The sequence below is a fragment of the Podarcis pityusensis genome, assembly GCF_964106645.2.
Source record: "Podarcis pityusensis genome assembly, chromosome: 2".
Lineage (NCBI taxonomy): Eukaryota > Metazoa > Chordata > Lepidosauria > Squamata > Lacertidae > Podarcis > Podarcis pityusensis.
The window spans coordinates 67516685-67533926 of record NC_138029.1 but is presented as its reverse complement, the minus strand read 5'-3'; the positions used below and the strand labels follow the sequence as shown (position 1 = coordinate 67533926).

General features: G+C 41.8%; 1 protein-coding gene across 1 annotated transcript in view; it reads left to right on the top strand.

Annotated features, from left to right (window-relative positions):
- Positions 1-17242, top strand: part of CLINT1 (clathrin interactor 1) — a 67000-nt gene that overhangs the window by 46449 nt on the left and 3309 nt on the right. The window contains exons 7-10 of the mRNA XM_080988370.1: positions 897-1137; positions 5656-5728; positions 12742-12828; positions 16584-16879. Of these exons, the coding sequence (XP_080844496.1) occupies positions 897-1137; positions 5656-5728; positions 12742-12828; positions 16584-16879 (697 nt within the window). The remainder of the gene's footprint in view (positions 1-896; positions 1138-5655; positions 5729-12741; positions 12829-16583; positions 16880-17242) is intronic.

Below are 17242 nucleotides of genomic sequence, written 5' to 3'. Positions count from 1 at the left end.
ATAGGGTAGCTGCACAAAGGATATGTAATTGTAGAGTCCCATGCTTATGAGGGCATACAAATTTACTGTGTCATTGTCCAAAAGAGAATGAGACTTCTCACCAGATACAATTGGTAGAGACTGTTTTTGCGCAATGCTTCAGCTGATCTCAGTTGACCAGCCTTTCCAGTTGGAGTGTGGGGAATTGGGAGTGTGGTCCAATGATCCAAACAAAGTCTTTGCCATCTCAGTGAAGAAGTAGCATTTATAGTGTAATATTGTGTAGTGAAGCTTAATGAGCACTTTTTTTTCATAATTCTCTAATTGAGAAAGCAAGCTTGGCTAGTAATGGTGCAATGTCCAAAGCAGTCACAAAATGGGTGGTAGGCTTGGGAAACCTTGAAACAACATCTTTTATAACTGGAATGGGTAACTTCTGGCTCAGGGACTGAATACAGTCTTCACCACCACCCCTGCTTCTCCCCAGCCATACCTTCTCCCCAGCCCATACTCCCTCTCTGAGTTATCCCCCCTCACCATCCCTGCCCCATATACTCCTGAAATGCTTTTGCCTGACTGGAATGTATCATTGAACAGCAATAATGCCTTTTGCTTTCCTAGATGGTGGATGGAGAAATTGGGGTGGATCCTATACATGGGCTATGAGTAGAAATATCTTATTTGAACCAGGCTGGATTCTAGTCTTCTGTATAAAGATAAGAATTACCATCATTGCTCCACCCTCTTTTGCCTACCACAGACTTGCTTGTTTAGAAAATCTCTGCTTAAATGTTTTCTTGACTGAAATTCCCTCTAAAAGATGTTGATGACAAGATAGCTTTGCTAGCTACCTTTTCAAGTTCTTTTCTTCCCCTTTTGGTCTATAATATGGTTTTTGTTGTTTCCTCCCTTCACAGTGATAGCGATGAGGAAAAGAGATCTAGAAAAGCTAAATCGCCTAAAGGAGAATTCAAAGATGAAGAGGAGACAGTGACCACAAAACACATCCATATTACACAAGCCACAGAGACCACCACCACCAGACACAAGCGCACAGCAAACCCTTCCAAAACCATTGACCTGGGAGCAGCTGCACATTACACAGGGGACAAAGGAAGTCCAGACCAGAATGCTTACGCTCAGCAATCTACAGCAAAGGTAGGAGGGGAAAGAAGGCACAACTGTACCTTTGAATTTGCATTTTTCCTAATCAAGTACTGTTTTCATTAAAGGTAATAAATCTGGAGTCTTCAAGTGTGCCATAGGGAGTAATTCACTGAAAGCACTGGAACTGCATTTGGGTTAAGCAGTTGCTCCTCATCTCATGTGATTTAGGCATATAGAACAAGCTCAGACCAAAGAATGATGCAGCACCTAGGTTGATATGGGTTTTGACAGTCTCCAGGGTGTTTGAATCCCAAGCTGTGAAGGGTTTCAAGGTATGAAACTGTCTGGTAACTAGGGCAGGTTGCTGCAGAATAGTTTTAAGTATGTTTGGCCTTCCAACAGTTATTAACATAAGCATTCAGCACTAGTTGGAACGTCTTAGTCTCAAGGGAAGCTCCATGTAGAACTTGTTTACCTGTACAGGCAACTCCCAATTTATGTGGGGGTTACATTCCAAGGCACCATATGTTTAATTGAAATTAAACATGTTAATTTCAAATAATATTTGAAATGCCATTGAAAAGGCCTGCAGATGCCCCATCTGCCCCGCCCCCTTTTGGGACTTTTTTGTTCACTTCCGGGTTCAGTGCAATGTGTGTGTGGTCGCGCACACATATCAGATGTGCCTAAAATAGTAGCTGCCAGTAGGTGATCCTGGAAGTTGCAAAAGCATGATCAGCATGACAAGAAGAAGAAGAAGAAGAAGAAGAAGAAGAAGAAGAAGAAGAGGAGTTTGGATTTGATATCCCGCTTTATCACTACCCTAAGGAGTCTCAAAGCAGCTAACATTCTCCTTTCCCTTCCTCCCCCACCTCTGTGAGGTGAGTGGGGCTGAGAGACGTCAGAGAAGTGTGACTGGCCCAAGGTCATCCAGCAGCTGCATGTGGAGGGGCGGAGACGTGAACCCGGTTCCCCAGATTATGAGTCTATTGCTCTTAACCACTACACCACACTGGCCAGATGTCCCCTCTCCAGAAGGAGAAGAATCACCTTGCTTCTGGCACCTATCCAGGAGTAAAGGCAGAGGGACCTAGGCGTTCCATTAGGTTTCTAACTTCAGCAGACAGGGAAACTACTGTATCATCTGTCACCGGAAGGACCCACCTACGATGGAGCACTGTGAATACCTACCAGTCCAGGATTTGGCATTTTTCGCTTGCTTTGTGTACTGTGAGCATCCTTCTTCCCAACTTTGTGAAAGAGTAGCTTAGCCTCTCGTCATCCTTTCCTACTTTCATCCTTTCCTCCTCCATAGCAGGAAAGAGAAGTGGAGGCTTCCTTGGCGGCTGCTGCTGGACAAAGGCGCACTCAAAACCTCCACCAAGTATCACCAAGCTTGCCTGGGGCTGGAACCTAGCCAGGCTAAAATTGTGGATGCCTGTGTTAGGGTTACTTCCATTTTGTATTGTAATCCAGGTTGTAATCAAACACAACTCTGTATATAATAGACGTATAATGTACACTGAATGTAATCCAGGTTGAGCATTCCACCTCTTCAGTTCAGTTGGAAGTTTTTATTTGTTATAAAGTGGAGAAATGAGATAAAATCTGTTGCCACACCTTTGCAAGCATTCTCAGGAAGTGGAAGGATCACTTAATGTCTGAAGACCAGGGGAATCAGAAGTCATTGTTTGATGGAATCTGTCAAGCTCAAAATTGCAGGGAGATTGAAGACATGAAGTGAACAGATGGGCAGTTTTAAAAACTCCCATGTCAGCCTCAGGGAAGCTAGAATACTAGAGATTGTATCTATATTACATAGGTAAGTACACTAAGAGCATAATGTGAAAGCGTGTTTTACTTCTGCCGTAATGCAGTGGGGGTTTTTTCTTGCCCACATAGATGGAGGGAAAGAGGATGCATATTACTTTTCTGGCACTGCCGAGTCTGTGCTTAAAGTGATGCTACTTAGGAAGGAAGTCAGGAAACAATGAAGAAAAGCTATAGTGTTCCCTTTCCACTGTAACTATTTAAATTAGCCCAATTGTAAAAACAGCAGTTTGACAGCTCTGATGGTTAAACTTAGTGAAGCTATAATCAGATGGTACAAATTTTAAGTATTCCCTAAATTAAAGACCATATGGTAGTGCACTGATCCACCAGCAAGCAGATCCTTTATATCTAAATTGTCTGCAGTTAATGTATGCATCTAGTGTGCCCAAAGTATCTCTGTTCAATAACTTATTTTGAAGATGCCCTCAGAAAAGGCAAGGATCTTTGTATAAGAATTTCACTTTAAGAAGAGGGAAAGCTTAAACATTCGAACAAAAAGACATGAAAAATATGTGATCTAGAAATGAAAGTTCTATTTAATTTGTGTAGTTGATTTTTTTCATTTGTATTTTGTTCTGTTAGAAGCAACTGTGTGGGTACAAATGTTTTAAATAAACAGAGTTTTTTAAGCCCTCTGTCTTGCTTATTGGGCTTTGGAAAAGAGGCATGAGAGCTCTGGGAGCATGTCGGGGCCCTTTAATGACCTTCTCAGAGCCCAGTAAGCAAGGTCTGTTTTGGAGAGGTAGGAGTGATTGCGGGGGTTGGGGCTCTGGGGGTTCCTGATTTTATGCAATTTTGCCTTTGTAGGAGGACCTCCAGAACTAAACCCTTGCATACGTGGCCAGCCCACTGTATTACTATATGCTAAAATGTTTAATTCTGGGTCTGCCCTGTCCTTTAAGGCCATACCCAGACATGTACTTTGCTACCAATTTATATTTGGCATAGGGCAAGGAAGAAGAACCTAACCATGTAGGGTTGCACATGTCTAGAGGTTGTGCTTTAAACTGGATCTGTTTGCCGGTTTGTGCACTGTTTGTATGCCTCATGTCTTAAGCCTGAGCAGACACTGTGCCTGTGTGCTAGTTACTGCATGTGTAGTGGCTGGGGGCCCAGGATCAAAAAGATGTTGGTGCACTGCAGCATAGGTAAGTTTGCCTTCTCCAAGTGTCATGTTTCAGTTGCGCCCCAAGTTCAGAATCTGCTGCACATGGGACAAATCTTGTTCTCCAGTGCTCCCAGACCTCATTAAATCCACAGGTGCATTTACAGTGCAGTCCTATACATGTTGGCTGAGAATGGTTGCTATTTCCTAGGCAGGTGTGTATTGGATTGCAAGCTTAAATTTGATATTGCATTCTTCCCCTCTTGTTATCCTGGAATTTTTTTTTGCTTCCAATTATTTTCCCCATCCGCCCAAGAGTGAGAGTCTTCAACAAGTGTACTGGAGGGAACTTCTTAAAAGCAAATTAAAGTGAGCCCTGTGTCTACATAATCGCTAATGTTGTAATGAGCAAGTTTTCTAGAAACCCCCAGGTGCATAGAGTTTACCATAGATGTACTTGTCTTTGTGCCAAGGTTTATAGTCTATTAAAATTACATGGTGCTCCAGGAAAAGCAACTTTTCATCCATTGCCATCCTTTGTGAATGTGTACAAAAATCTAGGATTTAGTCATAAATGATAAAGTGCACCCATGCAACAAGATAATATTGTGATTTTTAATGCATAGATTGTGTTGGTAAATACATTTCCTTCCTTGTAGCAGAAGAAGAAATCACACTACCTCTACTTTGTGACAGAAATTTCTTAAATTATGCTTTTAGTATTCTGGTACCTAGCATTTTGCTAATTTTATCAAAGAAGCAGAACCTAAAATATACCTTCCACCTTTGGTATAACAGTCACTTTATTCCAATTTCCCCCAAAAAGAAGATGGGCCTACTTGGGGTTGGGTGCTGTTTTTAACCATAGTTGCTTGGAAGTAATTACTTCAGGAAATGAAGAAGTTACTTCCAATTAAATATATTCATGTTTGGGATGCTGAGTTCAAATCTCAAAGTCAACTCTGAATTTCTTTGGTGCCTTTAGACATCACACTCTTAATATCAGCCTTTCATTTTAATTGGAATAATCCCAGAGGTAAGGCAGTAATAACCAGAGGATTAAAAACTATTGTAAAGCACAAAGAAGGCTATACAAATTTAGTTATAAGCAGAAAGATATCAAGCTTTAAAACTCTAGGCAGCTTACAATTGACCAAATGATGTTTCTAGTATTTTGAATGTCTCAAAATGAAATTTTAAGGCACGTTAGCAAAACTATAAAGGTGGGAAGTATTTTAAGAAATGGTTCAGCCTTTGCTATGTTTAATAGTTATATGGAATGAGTGTGTTTTCTAAAAATATTTTTCTCACATTGTCTGATGGGAGGAAACAGCTTAGAATCCTTGTTATCAAGTTGCACAATAATAACTTCCTTTATATTCTTCAGTTTTGTAATGCTCTTAATATAAGTTGATTTCCAATAACAACCAATGTTTGATGCAGGCGATCATAAGTGCTACACAGATCTATTTTTCTCTCTGTTACTCCAGTTTTCCAATTTCTTGCCCCAAACAGTCCTCACTAAGATGCCCTAAAACACACACACACACACACACACACACACACACACACACACCTTTGCATATTCATAACCATATTTCTTAAAACAGTTCAATTGTGCTTGTCCTTAGGTTCCTGGCAGCAAGTCATCCGGTGACCTGGTCGATCTTTTGTTCGATGGTACTGATCAATCAGTCCCAACAGGTAAAATGTATTTCTGTGTTCTGTTTGAGCAGTAGCTGTAGCTTTGAGTCTAGTACATTTTAGGTGTGCATTAGGAAGCTAAGGGAAACTGTATCAGTCAGTTAAATGTAGAGCTGCATATTTATTCATAGAACCACATGCAAATTACCATATTGTATAGATTAATAATAACCATAGCACCTTAGAAAGATTCACAGCTAAGTCAGTTTGTCAGGAACTCTGGTGGCTGAAATGCAATGTTATTCATAATTAATTTTAAAAGCATGTAATCCAGTCAGATTTCAACACTTCTCGTGTTACACATGGAGAGAGAGGCAGTGGTGAGAGTAGCTGACTTACAAGTCACATCTAATGTGTACAGCAAAAGTGACCTTATTACTTCTTATTTTTGTTTCCTGTCCATTGACTCCTGGGTGACCTCAGAAATAACTATGTTTCTTGGTCACTTCAAAAGTGTTCCATTCATTCACTCCATTGTAGGCAACTAGAGAACCTGAGGTTCAGTAAAGTAAATGTTGCTTTCTATAATGGAGTGCATGTTTGGTATATTTTAAAAAAACAATGAATAGCCATATCAGGACAAAGTAAGGAAGATTGTCTCTGGCTGGCATGAAATATTAAGATGGTTCTATTTACATACCTTCACTGCTCTGCTGGCATGATTGTAGAATCATCAATCTTATATTAGGTGGCTGGATGTTGATAGCTGCAGTTTTAGAATCCACATTACCTGTGAGCAAATTAAGAAGAGGATTAAGAGCTGTGTAACTGAAACAATGCTTTCTCTTGAAGGACGAATTTCTCAACAGATTCAGCACACAGCATTAACGTTGTTAGTGGAAAGATTATTTTCCACCCCTTTTCATCCCCTATTTACAATACCATGAGCTTCTGAAAAGGTGTGGCTGTACCTTTGGGCTTTGTGAACTGTCATGATTCTGCCAGAATTGGTTACTCCTATACAAATTTTCAACATGGGGCTGGTTCCATAGAAGTGCTTCCCCAAGGAGACTTTCCTGCCATCATCTTCTTCCAACAGCAGCCCCCTGCATCCACTAAAAAGATGCTCCAGTGGGACAGGGGGTGCTCTGGAACAGTGTGGGATAATAAGGGAGGGGGGGATTAAATGAAATTGAAGCACCTTGTGCAAACAGATCCCATGACCCACAAACAGCTGGCGTTTCGGCGACCTTTGGTGAGCCTTGCACAAACATCTTAGTGTGAATGCTTCTCTGGGTGCAGCAAGTATATACATGATTGGCTAATGATTGGCTAAATCTGGAACTTCTACTATGTATTAAACCCAAGCAACATTTCAAACAGTTGCAATCATTTTTTTGCCCCCAGGATTACTATTATTTTATTATTATTTTGTCCTGTGTATATTAATTACTGTATTTTTCGCCCTATAGGACGCACCGTCCTATAAGGCGCACCTAGTTTTTTGGGGGGGGGGAATAAAGGGGGAAAAAATATTTCCCCCCCAGGCGCAGGGTCAGCGCCATCGATAATGGCGGATTCCCTCTGAGTCTCTGAGGGACTAGCTCCGCGGGATCGGGTCTTACCGCTGCGGCAAAGCGGGGGCCCTTTAAAAATCACAGGCAGGGGAAGCCTGTGAACGTGGGGACTCGGCGGGCACCATTTGCGCCCCCCCCCCCAAGTTGCGAAGGGACCCTTTTAAGGGCTCCGGAGCGGGACGGGGTGAGCGGCGCGGTGCTGAGTGTCGACTGCTTCTTCCGCGGAGTGAAGCCGCACAGCCGTTATCGGAGAGCGCTGACTTTTTCCTGGGACAATTGGACTTTGAAAGCAACTACCCGTGAGTAGGATTAAATCGGATTTAAAGGGGGGAAAAACAAGCCAATTCGGCACCAAAGCGGGAAGGTATAAACAGGAAGTCTGCCTTCCTTTCTTGTAAATAGATCAAAGCAAAGAGACTGTAAGCGGAAACTTGGAAAGATGTTTGAAAAAAGACTTAAATCTTAACATCTGGAAAGCGGTCTCCCCTCCGGATTGCAGGAGCGCTCCCGCTGCTTGCGGGAGAGGTCTGCGAAGCCTGGATGCGCTGAGCTCAGCGCGGGCAGGCTTCAGCGTGCAGGCAACTCTCCGCAAGCAGCGGGAGCGCTCCCGCTGCTTGCGGAGACGTCCGCGAAGCCTGGAGAGTGAGAGGGGTTGGTGCGCACCGACCCCTCTCGCTCTCCAGGCTTCAGCGAAAGCCTGCATTCGCCCCATAGGACGCACACACATTTCCCCTTCATTTTTGGAGGGGAAAAAGTGCGTCCTATAGGGCGAAAAATACGGTACATAGTGATAATAACATGAAATTATCTTCTCATAAGCAAGACTTTAGGCCACAGCTATTAAGCTTTATCCTTTTGCCCCCTGCCAGTCCCTGCTTTTGAAGGGTTCCTTCAAAAATGCAAGCAGCAGCTTGAAAACTTTGCAGAGGCACAAGAATTCTTCTCCTGTCAGTATACTGGAGAATGAGAGTCGGCATTATATCCTTGTACTTAGTATGATTTTGGATTCTGAATTCTTGTGAGTAGGTGTATTTTAAATTGCAACAAACGTGACTGGAAGCTGTCCATATTAAGAAATACACATATCTAGACTGTTTTTTGGATGAGGCCATGGTCTTGGGCTAGGGCAATAAAAGTTTCTGGTGATTGTATTGAAACTTAAGGAGTCTCTTTGCTGGGTCTTTGTTAGTAGGCATTGAGATTTCCTTCCCCAGCAAATATCTCTTCAGTTTGTCTACCGTTATTTTTTTACTGGGTTTTTAACATACATGAACAGTGCTCAATCCTTCCACTTTCCTAAAGTTGTTTTTTCATGCAGGAATGGTGTCAACATTTTTAAGTTCTTGATCTCAGTCTTCTTAGAAACATTCTACTTTTAGCTTTAATTGTGTTTTTCTCTACCATCTGGTTTCATAGTTTCCTTTAAAACCTGATCATAACACAGTGTAGACAGACATTGCTTCTTTTTTGGCATATGGAGTATTCTACAGTGATAGAATATTTGGAATACAATATTTTTCCTTTATGGTTCACTGAAACTGTGTGTTTCTGTTAAGCTTTGTAGCAAGAGCCATTGCATACATGACCCATAGATCTCTACTACCATGGGCTCCCACTGATTTGAAGCACTCACTGAAGAGTTGCTAATCTTATAGGCACAGAGCCATCCCTGTGGCTATAGAAAAGGATGGGTTAGGGTTCTAGACACATCTGCAGCTGTGTGGGAAACACTTTAATCTGAGTGGCTCCTATGCAGCTCAGCACTGTATTTGATCTTGCTGTATTACCTGCCTTTCCCACCGCCTCATACGTAAATGGAGTATTAATGGGCAGATTGTTCAGTCCTCCTCATAATATTGACAACAGCAGGTGTACACATATATTTAGTCTTACAAATAAATACAGAGAGAGGAGCATTTCTTACAACACTTGAAACATGTCTGGATATAACAAAATGTTCTACTCTCATTCCAGGTATCTACAGGTAGATCATCTATTATAAATAATGTTGATATTCCCCTTGTTCTCCACAAATCTAAAGTTGATGCAACAACTTAAATAGATTGAGAATCCCAAGAGGCAAATAGGTTGGGGTTTTCAAGTTCCTGTTTTTATTGCACTCCCTTACAACTTCCTAAAAAGTATCTCCTGAAAGTCAAAGGATTTATGGGGTAGGATTCAGTGTGACTTGAATATGCCCCCACCCTCAAGCAGTTTTCCAGTTGTGTATGGAGCTCTTTGGATCTCAGCCGCAGCCAATATCTCATAATTTGAAGGAGTGCTCAACTATTAATTTAAATCCCTATCTGGAAAAACCCTGATCTTATAGACTGTTGCTGTGAGAACAGAACATGCTCATCTTTCTTTTGAGAAATCTTTTCTGGATTTGCCATTTGACTGCCAATTATTCTGTTTTCACTCCTTTAGTGGAAGTTAAGCTTACCCGCTCTTTCCACATCAGCATTTAGAAGATGTCCTAGAGATGAGACACATTACCAGCTGGCCACCACAAATAGCATCTTCTGCTGCCCTAAGGAGACAGATGGAAGGAGTTAATTTATAACGACAGCTCTCACTTGGGAGTCTTTGAGGCTAGCTAATGATGTTGTGAAGATTAGCACTGTCCTTCCTAAGGAGGTCACTTTCCCTAACCCATGTGCTACTTGCTGTAAAGAGCATGGCTCCATTAGCTTGTGCCACGCACAAAATAGCAAAAGGGGCTGCAATAGGCATTGATCTCTTTTGTAAAGATAGGGGCATGGAAATCTCATGTTTTTGTGGAGGTGCTTGCCAAGCAACTAGTCCACACCAAGACAGTGGGAAGCATTTTTTCCCCCAAGAAAGGTGGTAAATACATTGAGCAATGCCTAATACAAATCTCTATCATTTAATAGAGGATAGAAAAAGAAAATGAAACAGCTTTGTGCAGTGCTTCATATGGAAATGGTAGCTGTTAGCTCACCCTGTTGCACAACTAGCAACACCAGGTGGCTGTGCTGGCACTGCATCCTAAGTAACCATCTTCATAGACTTGCTGTTAGCTTTGAATAAACGTTCTGTGTTTTCTGAGGAAGCAACTAGATAGAGCATGGGACCACCAAAATATGTGCAGAAGCAGATTAATCCCAAATGATTTCACCTGATTTTTAACTGGCTTAAGCATTTGCCATACTATTGTTACTTTTAAATTGACTATTTGGTATCATTTACCTGTATTGTCTAAATTAGCACTGCTAGTTCAAATAACCATGTTCTTGAAATTTGTAATCATTTAAGTATGCTAGTGTTTACGGGCAAGACATGTGCACGTGGTTGCATATGCCATGCAATGCTATGTAAATACTGTTTGTTTCCATCTTCTGGATAGCGCAAATGTATTGTACATCCTCAAGCTGATTAGATAAAAGTGATGCTTATATTTGCATAAAACTCCATCACAGTTTCCCATAATGATTTAAGATCTATACTGGTAAATGCCCAATCTGTCTGTCTTTTGGATATGCTCTACAACATAATTCACCTATTATAAGACTTTAGGAGGGTCTTGTTACTGCAGTTGTTAATATCTCCTATTGGATAACATATCCGTGTACATTCTGGAGGGAGCTGCTCCTATCTGAAAATGAAGTATGACTTCCTAATAATTGACTAAAATAAAATAGCATTAGAAAGAAATACAAGTACACATGTATTAGAAAGGGAATTGTTCCTTTTATTACTGCCAGCCATTTATTAAAAAGGCGATGGTTCTAGTTTAATTAACCGAGTTGAGAGCAGCAGATGGAGCAGAATGTCTTGCAGCGATAAGACAATTCAGAAATGGCACCAGATGTTGGAAGCTGTCCCTGGTGGTGTTTGAGTGCAACACAGATGTTACAGTCCCACCTGGCTAGTTTCTAAGCACTGCAGGCTAAGCAGCTGTGATGTAACCCATATAATGTACGCAAACACTAAAAGCAGAATAATTGAGCTGCTGGTACTCCTTGGAAGGGTGTGACTGCTCAGAGGTGAAATCTTTTAAGGACAAACGGCAACAGCTAAGGCCATCACTTTTTCGGTACTTTCAGAGGAGGAAACTGCCAACTAGAAGCCTTAAGCCCTTTATTAAAGATATGGTGGCAGAAGGTTGCTTCACCCAAACATTTTCCTTCACAGAAAATATATATATCTGCAGAAAGTGCCTATTTTTTGTATGTATTTCTCTCAGAGGGCCAATTAATGTCCACAATTTTAAAAATTTGAATGGGGGCTTTCCTTTTAGGGCTAATAGCTTGGGAGGAACTGTAGCGTTTCTGATTAAATGAAGCCCTCCTTGTGTACAGCATTCCCATTCCTGCTCAGACATCCCCACCTGTGGCAATCATCCTATTTAGTTTGGCCCTCAAACTTGACATAAGGAGACGTACAGAACAATGACCAGTGCAGAGGCTGTGAATCTTTACTATTTTGATAAAAAATGTGTAGGAAAGAATAGTAAAGATACTATATTTTGTAGTAAATAAATCATTAGTATCTACAACTGGGACTTTCAATGTTCTTATTCTGAAAAGAAAGCAACCTTATTAAAAAATGAATACCAGTGCAGGTTTTATGCATTAAAACCTTGAATCTGAAACCCTGTGCAAGTCATTCCTGCTTTCAGTCTCACAAGATTTAACATGTAAGGAGGCCTTTTTAAATTTTTCATTCTATGCAGCATAATAAGCAAACAAAGGCATTTCTCCAATAAAAGACTTGTTCTGTTTCTTATATCTAGTACCTGAGTTAGAATTGCATTAATCTTTACTGTGTGATATTTCTTCCAAGCCTACACTGGTTCTTCACCAGTTTTGCGTTCCATGCAACCTTGGTAAATTATTACTGAAATTATGAAGTAGAATATAGACCACTTGTATTGATGTACAAGTGGTGGGATATAACTGAACCATAAAAGCAGGCATAATTCGATTTGACAGGTTTGTTTGTGTACAAAAAAGAAGGAAAGAAAGACTTCAGCCATGTATATGCCTTGTGACATTTTGTTTTGATTGGACTATCACCCTTCTGAATCAATCTTCATTTAACGCATGATCATTCGTGGTGCTCTCTTCCATGCTTGTGCATGCCAGAATAGTGAAAAAACCGAGGGTGGAAACTCCCCACAAACTAGTCAAAGGAAAGCACAAGAGTACGATTGCATACACACCCAGGTTTTGTTCCTGCAGCCCGATTTGCAGGATTTCCACATATTTCAGTTTTTGTACCATGACAACCATCCTTGTATAACAGCCATCAGTGGTAAAATATCTTGTATTGAGGGATAGAATTTGACTTGAGAACTGTGCCCTTAAGTACTTTGAGCTTCAATATGCTTGATGGATTGAACCGTTTCCCAGAACTGTATATCTTGACTCCACGTACAAGATATTTAAAAATAAAATTTAATATTTGATGTGAACTGCTACTGGAGTGGGGCTGTGTTCACTAATTTACAGCAAGTCCTTTGATTGGTTGTAGGTGGAGCCACTGACCCCTTCGGAGGGTTTGCGGACTTTAGCTCTGCTGCCGCCGCCTCCGCCTCAGCAGGCTGCCCCCCATCACAAGGTACAGTGCCAAGGGAGTGGAACAGAAAGCTGACCTCTCAAATTTTGGTCTCTTGCTACTTGAAAGTGTCTTCTCTTCCAGAATAGATTAAATTCTATGTCGAGTTCTCATTTTAAAGGTGCTAGATTCTGCCGCTTTGTATTGTGATGCAGTTTCATTTTATTATGACTTATTCTCTGTTCGGGGTAGAGGGATTAATTATTTGGGGAATGAGCTTTTCCTTTGACCCTTCGCCCAGGGGTGGCTTACCTTTTCCAGCTCAAGGGCCACATCAAGGGTTTGCTACACCTTTGAGGATTGCATATATCATGTGCACTTGGACACACACAGTTGCAAAATCCACCCAGGTGAAGGAGGGGGATGAGCAGCATACATATGCACACCCCCAGCAGAGAGGATGCGCGCACACACACAAATGAAATAATTGCCCTGGAATTACCGTATTTTTCGTTCTATAGGGCGCACCGGCCCATAGGACGCACCTCGTTTCTTGGGGGGGGGGGAATGAATTTTAAAAATTATCCCCCCCCCCGCGGCTGCCGCCCCAAGCCTTGTGCACACCTGCAAGAAGCACGGGGCACCCTCCGGAGGGCTCCCTGTGCTTCGGGCAACAGGCTGCCGCCCCAAGCCTCGCGCGCTCGGCGGGACCTCCTGCCTGGCGCGCAAGGCTTGCAGACACTCGCCCGAAGCACGGGGAGCCCTCCGGAGGGCTCCCCGTGCTTCGGGCGACAAGCTGCCGCCCCAAGCCTCGCGCGCTCGGCGGGACCTCCTGCCGGGCGCGCAAGGCTTGCGGACACTCGCCGGGGCTGCAGGCTGCTGCCTGCAAGCCTTGTGAGCCCGCGGGAACTCCCACCGGGCTTGCAAGGCTTGCGGATAGCTTCCTGAAGCCTGGAGAGCGAGAGGGGTCGGTGCGCACTGATGCCTCTCGCTCTCCAGGCTTCAGCGAAAGCCTGCATTCGCCCCATAGGACGCACACACATCTCCCCTTCATTTTTGGAGGGGAAAAAGTGCGTCCTATGGGGTGAAAAATACGCACCAAAATGAATTTAAATGAATTAATACAGCAGTAATGATCATTACTTTGTCTCCCCTCACAAACACCTTTAACATTAATTGAAGCTAACTGAAATACTGGGCTGGAATGATTTTCACAGGTACCAACAATGAATTCCAATTAATTAATACTGAGTAGTAGCTATTGCTATAGTATAGTATGTTGTGTACTCCATCCCCTTTCACCTGTAATGGTAACCTTTTATGTAGTCTGCAATAAGCCTCTTAAGAATTGTATTCTACAAGTCCACATTTTATATTAAAGTACTCTCATGGAAGAAGGCTAGAATTGAGGCTAGAACCCAAGAAACATTTAGAATTCGACAGTAGATGCTGTGCATAAGGCAGGATTGCTGCATGTCCAGGGAGGGGACTGTTAATTTGTTTGTACTGATTTATTTAAGTTCCACACAAACGAAAAATTGTCCACTGGGGAGAAAAAACATGAAAACTTCACAGTAAGAGCCCCTTGTAGGGGTGAGGAGGCTTATACAAATGTTATGATTGGCCCTAAATTACTGTCTTTTGTTGTATTCTTGCCACACTGCTATAATAATTGCTGTTACCCAAATTACTTTTTAAAAGACCCAATGAATTAATGTTTTATTACTGAGGAAAGATAGCTGGTCAACAGAGCTGGGATTGTTCAAAGAGTTTTGAACCAAGCAGTAGCTGAAACAATTGTTCTACCACAAAGCATATTGCATAGAAGAAGGTGTGGTGTTTCTTGCAGCCATCAGTGATAAAATGCATTGTATTGAGGGATAGGATTTGACTTGAGAACTGTGCCCTTAAATACTTTAAGCTTTAATAATGTTCTGCCTTGATTTTACAGGTTATTGAAAATTTAGGTTTGTGGTGCTCAAATCCTATTATGCTAATAATGCTGTCTAAGCTTGATAATACTCATTTATCAGTGTTAATATGATTAATCTCCACCAATCACCTTTATGCAAGCAGCCAGCAATGATTAATCATTCTTGAGCAGTAAAGCCCCCCCAGAAATCTTTTGTTGATTAATCATCTTTGGTAAAGTTCCCCGAAGAGTGGCATCAAATGCCTCTCGTCTTCTCCCCCTTTCCTTTATTTGTGTTTGGATATGAGCATCCCGTAACTGGAGAATCAGCATTTACTTATCCATCAGGAATACTTGTAAGTGTGCTTAAATTTTTAATAGGCAGTACTAATTGAAATATTCCCAATAAAGTCCCTTTTGTAAGGGAGATCAAAGCAAAATGTTTCATTGTGGCCCCAAGCTAATGAATTCTAGCCCAGCACTTGCGTTAAAGTGGATTGTGGTGCACAGATAAGCGACGGATGTACTTTTCCCTCCCTGCCCTTCCTTACTTAAATTTTAATCCACCTGTGGAGGAGAAATTAATTAAAACAAGGGTTTTATACCCAGGCGAACAGGTACTATTACGAATTATTGACATGGAATGTAAATTATTGCAACCTTTTTAAGATTAGGTGAGTTAGATTCTAAGTAATAGGCAGGTTTGTAGATCACTAATTCCTAGCTGGCTGTACAGACCAGATTATTCTGAAATCAGCAGGGTCTCTCGTCTCTCAGACCTGTCAGGTGAACATTGATTTAAAATTTTGAATGCTTTCTTTTCTGTCTGCACTGATGAGGCCTAACAGTTAAATGTAAATTGCAAGTTGTTCAACTGTGTGAAAACCAGTGCTGGCATGTGTGCCCCTATGTCCCTTTGTCTGTGCATCAGGCTACAATAGTAAGATCTACGTAACTGTTGTGCTTCAAAACTGAAATACTCATCAGTGGCTAGCAATTGATAATCATACCAAAGGCTCATTCGCTTTAAAAACCAAACATCTATTTCCTCGTGATCTTTACATCTTGGAGCTTCACTCACAAGTTTATTCCAGTAAAATGTGTATTTTTAAAATAGGTAAAGACAGGCAAACTGCTGTTAAAAGAACTAAATGTCTTGCAGCTCTCTATGCACATGCTGTACAAAGATTTGAGAGCATGTGTGAGCTTTGAATGCATATTTATCAAAGCTCCCATAGAGCGCTAAATAAATACTACACAATGCTGTTAACAAGCACAACAGAGGTGAGATAAACACCCTGAGGCAACTGAATTTGAAAGCCCATTATTTTATTGGTATCCCACTTAGCTGTACCGGTTTAATAACTCTATACAGCAAGTAATGTATATGTAATCAGATGAGTTTGAACAAATTGCTGTTTTTATGACTTCTTACAACTGTGAGACCAGCCTTGTTCACAGTGATTGATTCAAAAGATCAATGAGTTAATGTTTGCAGCTTTGCTTAAGGCTCCCAATTTTGAGCCACTGGCAATTTAGATACTGAACTTCTGCTATGCGTCAGGTGTCTCTTATGCCTGCCACATTCTTATGTGTTGAAAGTGGATCCTGCAGATTTGCCTGTTAGGAAATCTATGTCCCACTCATGTGGACTCCACAGGTGGCACATAACCAGCCATACTTTAGCACTGGTTTGGCTGTTTCATTCTTATGTCCCCCCCCCCCCTTGCTATCCTGTTAAAATTGTTGGAATATTCATGAGGGAGAGTAATGTCCAGATGGAGATCCTACCTGCAGATGTTAATCTGGATGGACATACATCGGCTCTCATTTGTTTCACTTCATGGAATGTGGCATTTGCTCTGTGCTTTTCATAAAGACTCTTACCTTTCTTTTCCCTCCCCAGGTACAACTGCAAGTGGGAATGGAGAGTTTGGCGACTGGAGTGCCTTCAACCAAACCTCTCCAAGCCCTGCTGCTTCAGCTGGAGAGCTCTTTGGTGGCTCTGCTCAGCCAGCTGTTGAGCTCTTTGGTGGCTCTGCTCAGCAGAGCCTTGGCCAGCCTCCAGCTGCTTCAAATCCTTCTGACCTCTTTGATTTGATGGGTACCTCCCAAGCCACCATGACCTCTTCCCAAAGCATGAATTTATCTATGATGGGTTCCAGCACTGTCAGCATCAATCTACCTATGTCAAGGTCACAGGTATGGTGCTGTTCTGCAGTCCCTTGACTACTGTTTACTCAACGGATAGTTTTGACACACGCTTAACTTAAAGCATCTTTTCTGTGGCTCTGAAAGTGTTTCTTGCCTTTTTGCTTCACTGGCCCCTCTTTTCTTCAAGATTTAAGTAAATTGAGAGAGGAAACATCTAAAGCAATCTAAGAGTTTAGAACATAAGGAAGGCGTCAAACTTGTGACACTTTGATTGTAGCAAGGGGGATGAGGGTGGGGAGTGCCACCTGTTTCTGACAAACTGGCTCACATATAGTTTTACCCAGTTTGAGAGTAGTTGACTATTGAAAACAAGTCTTTGGACTTGGGAAACTTAGCAACTAGTTGATCAGG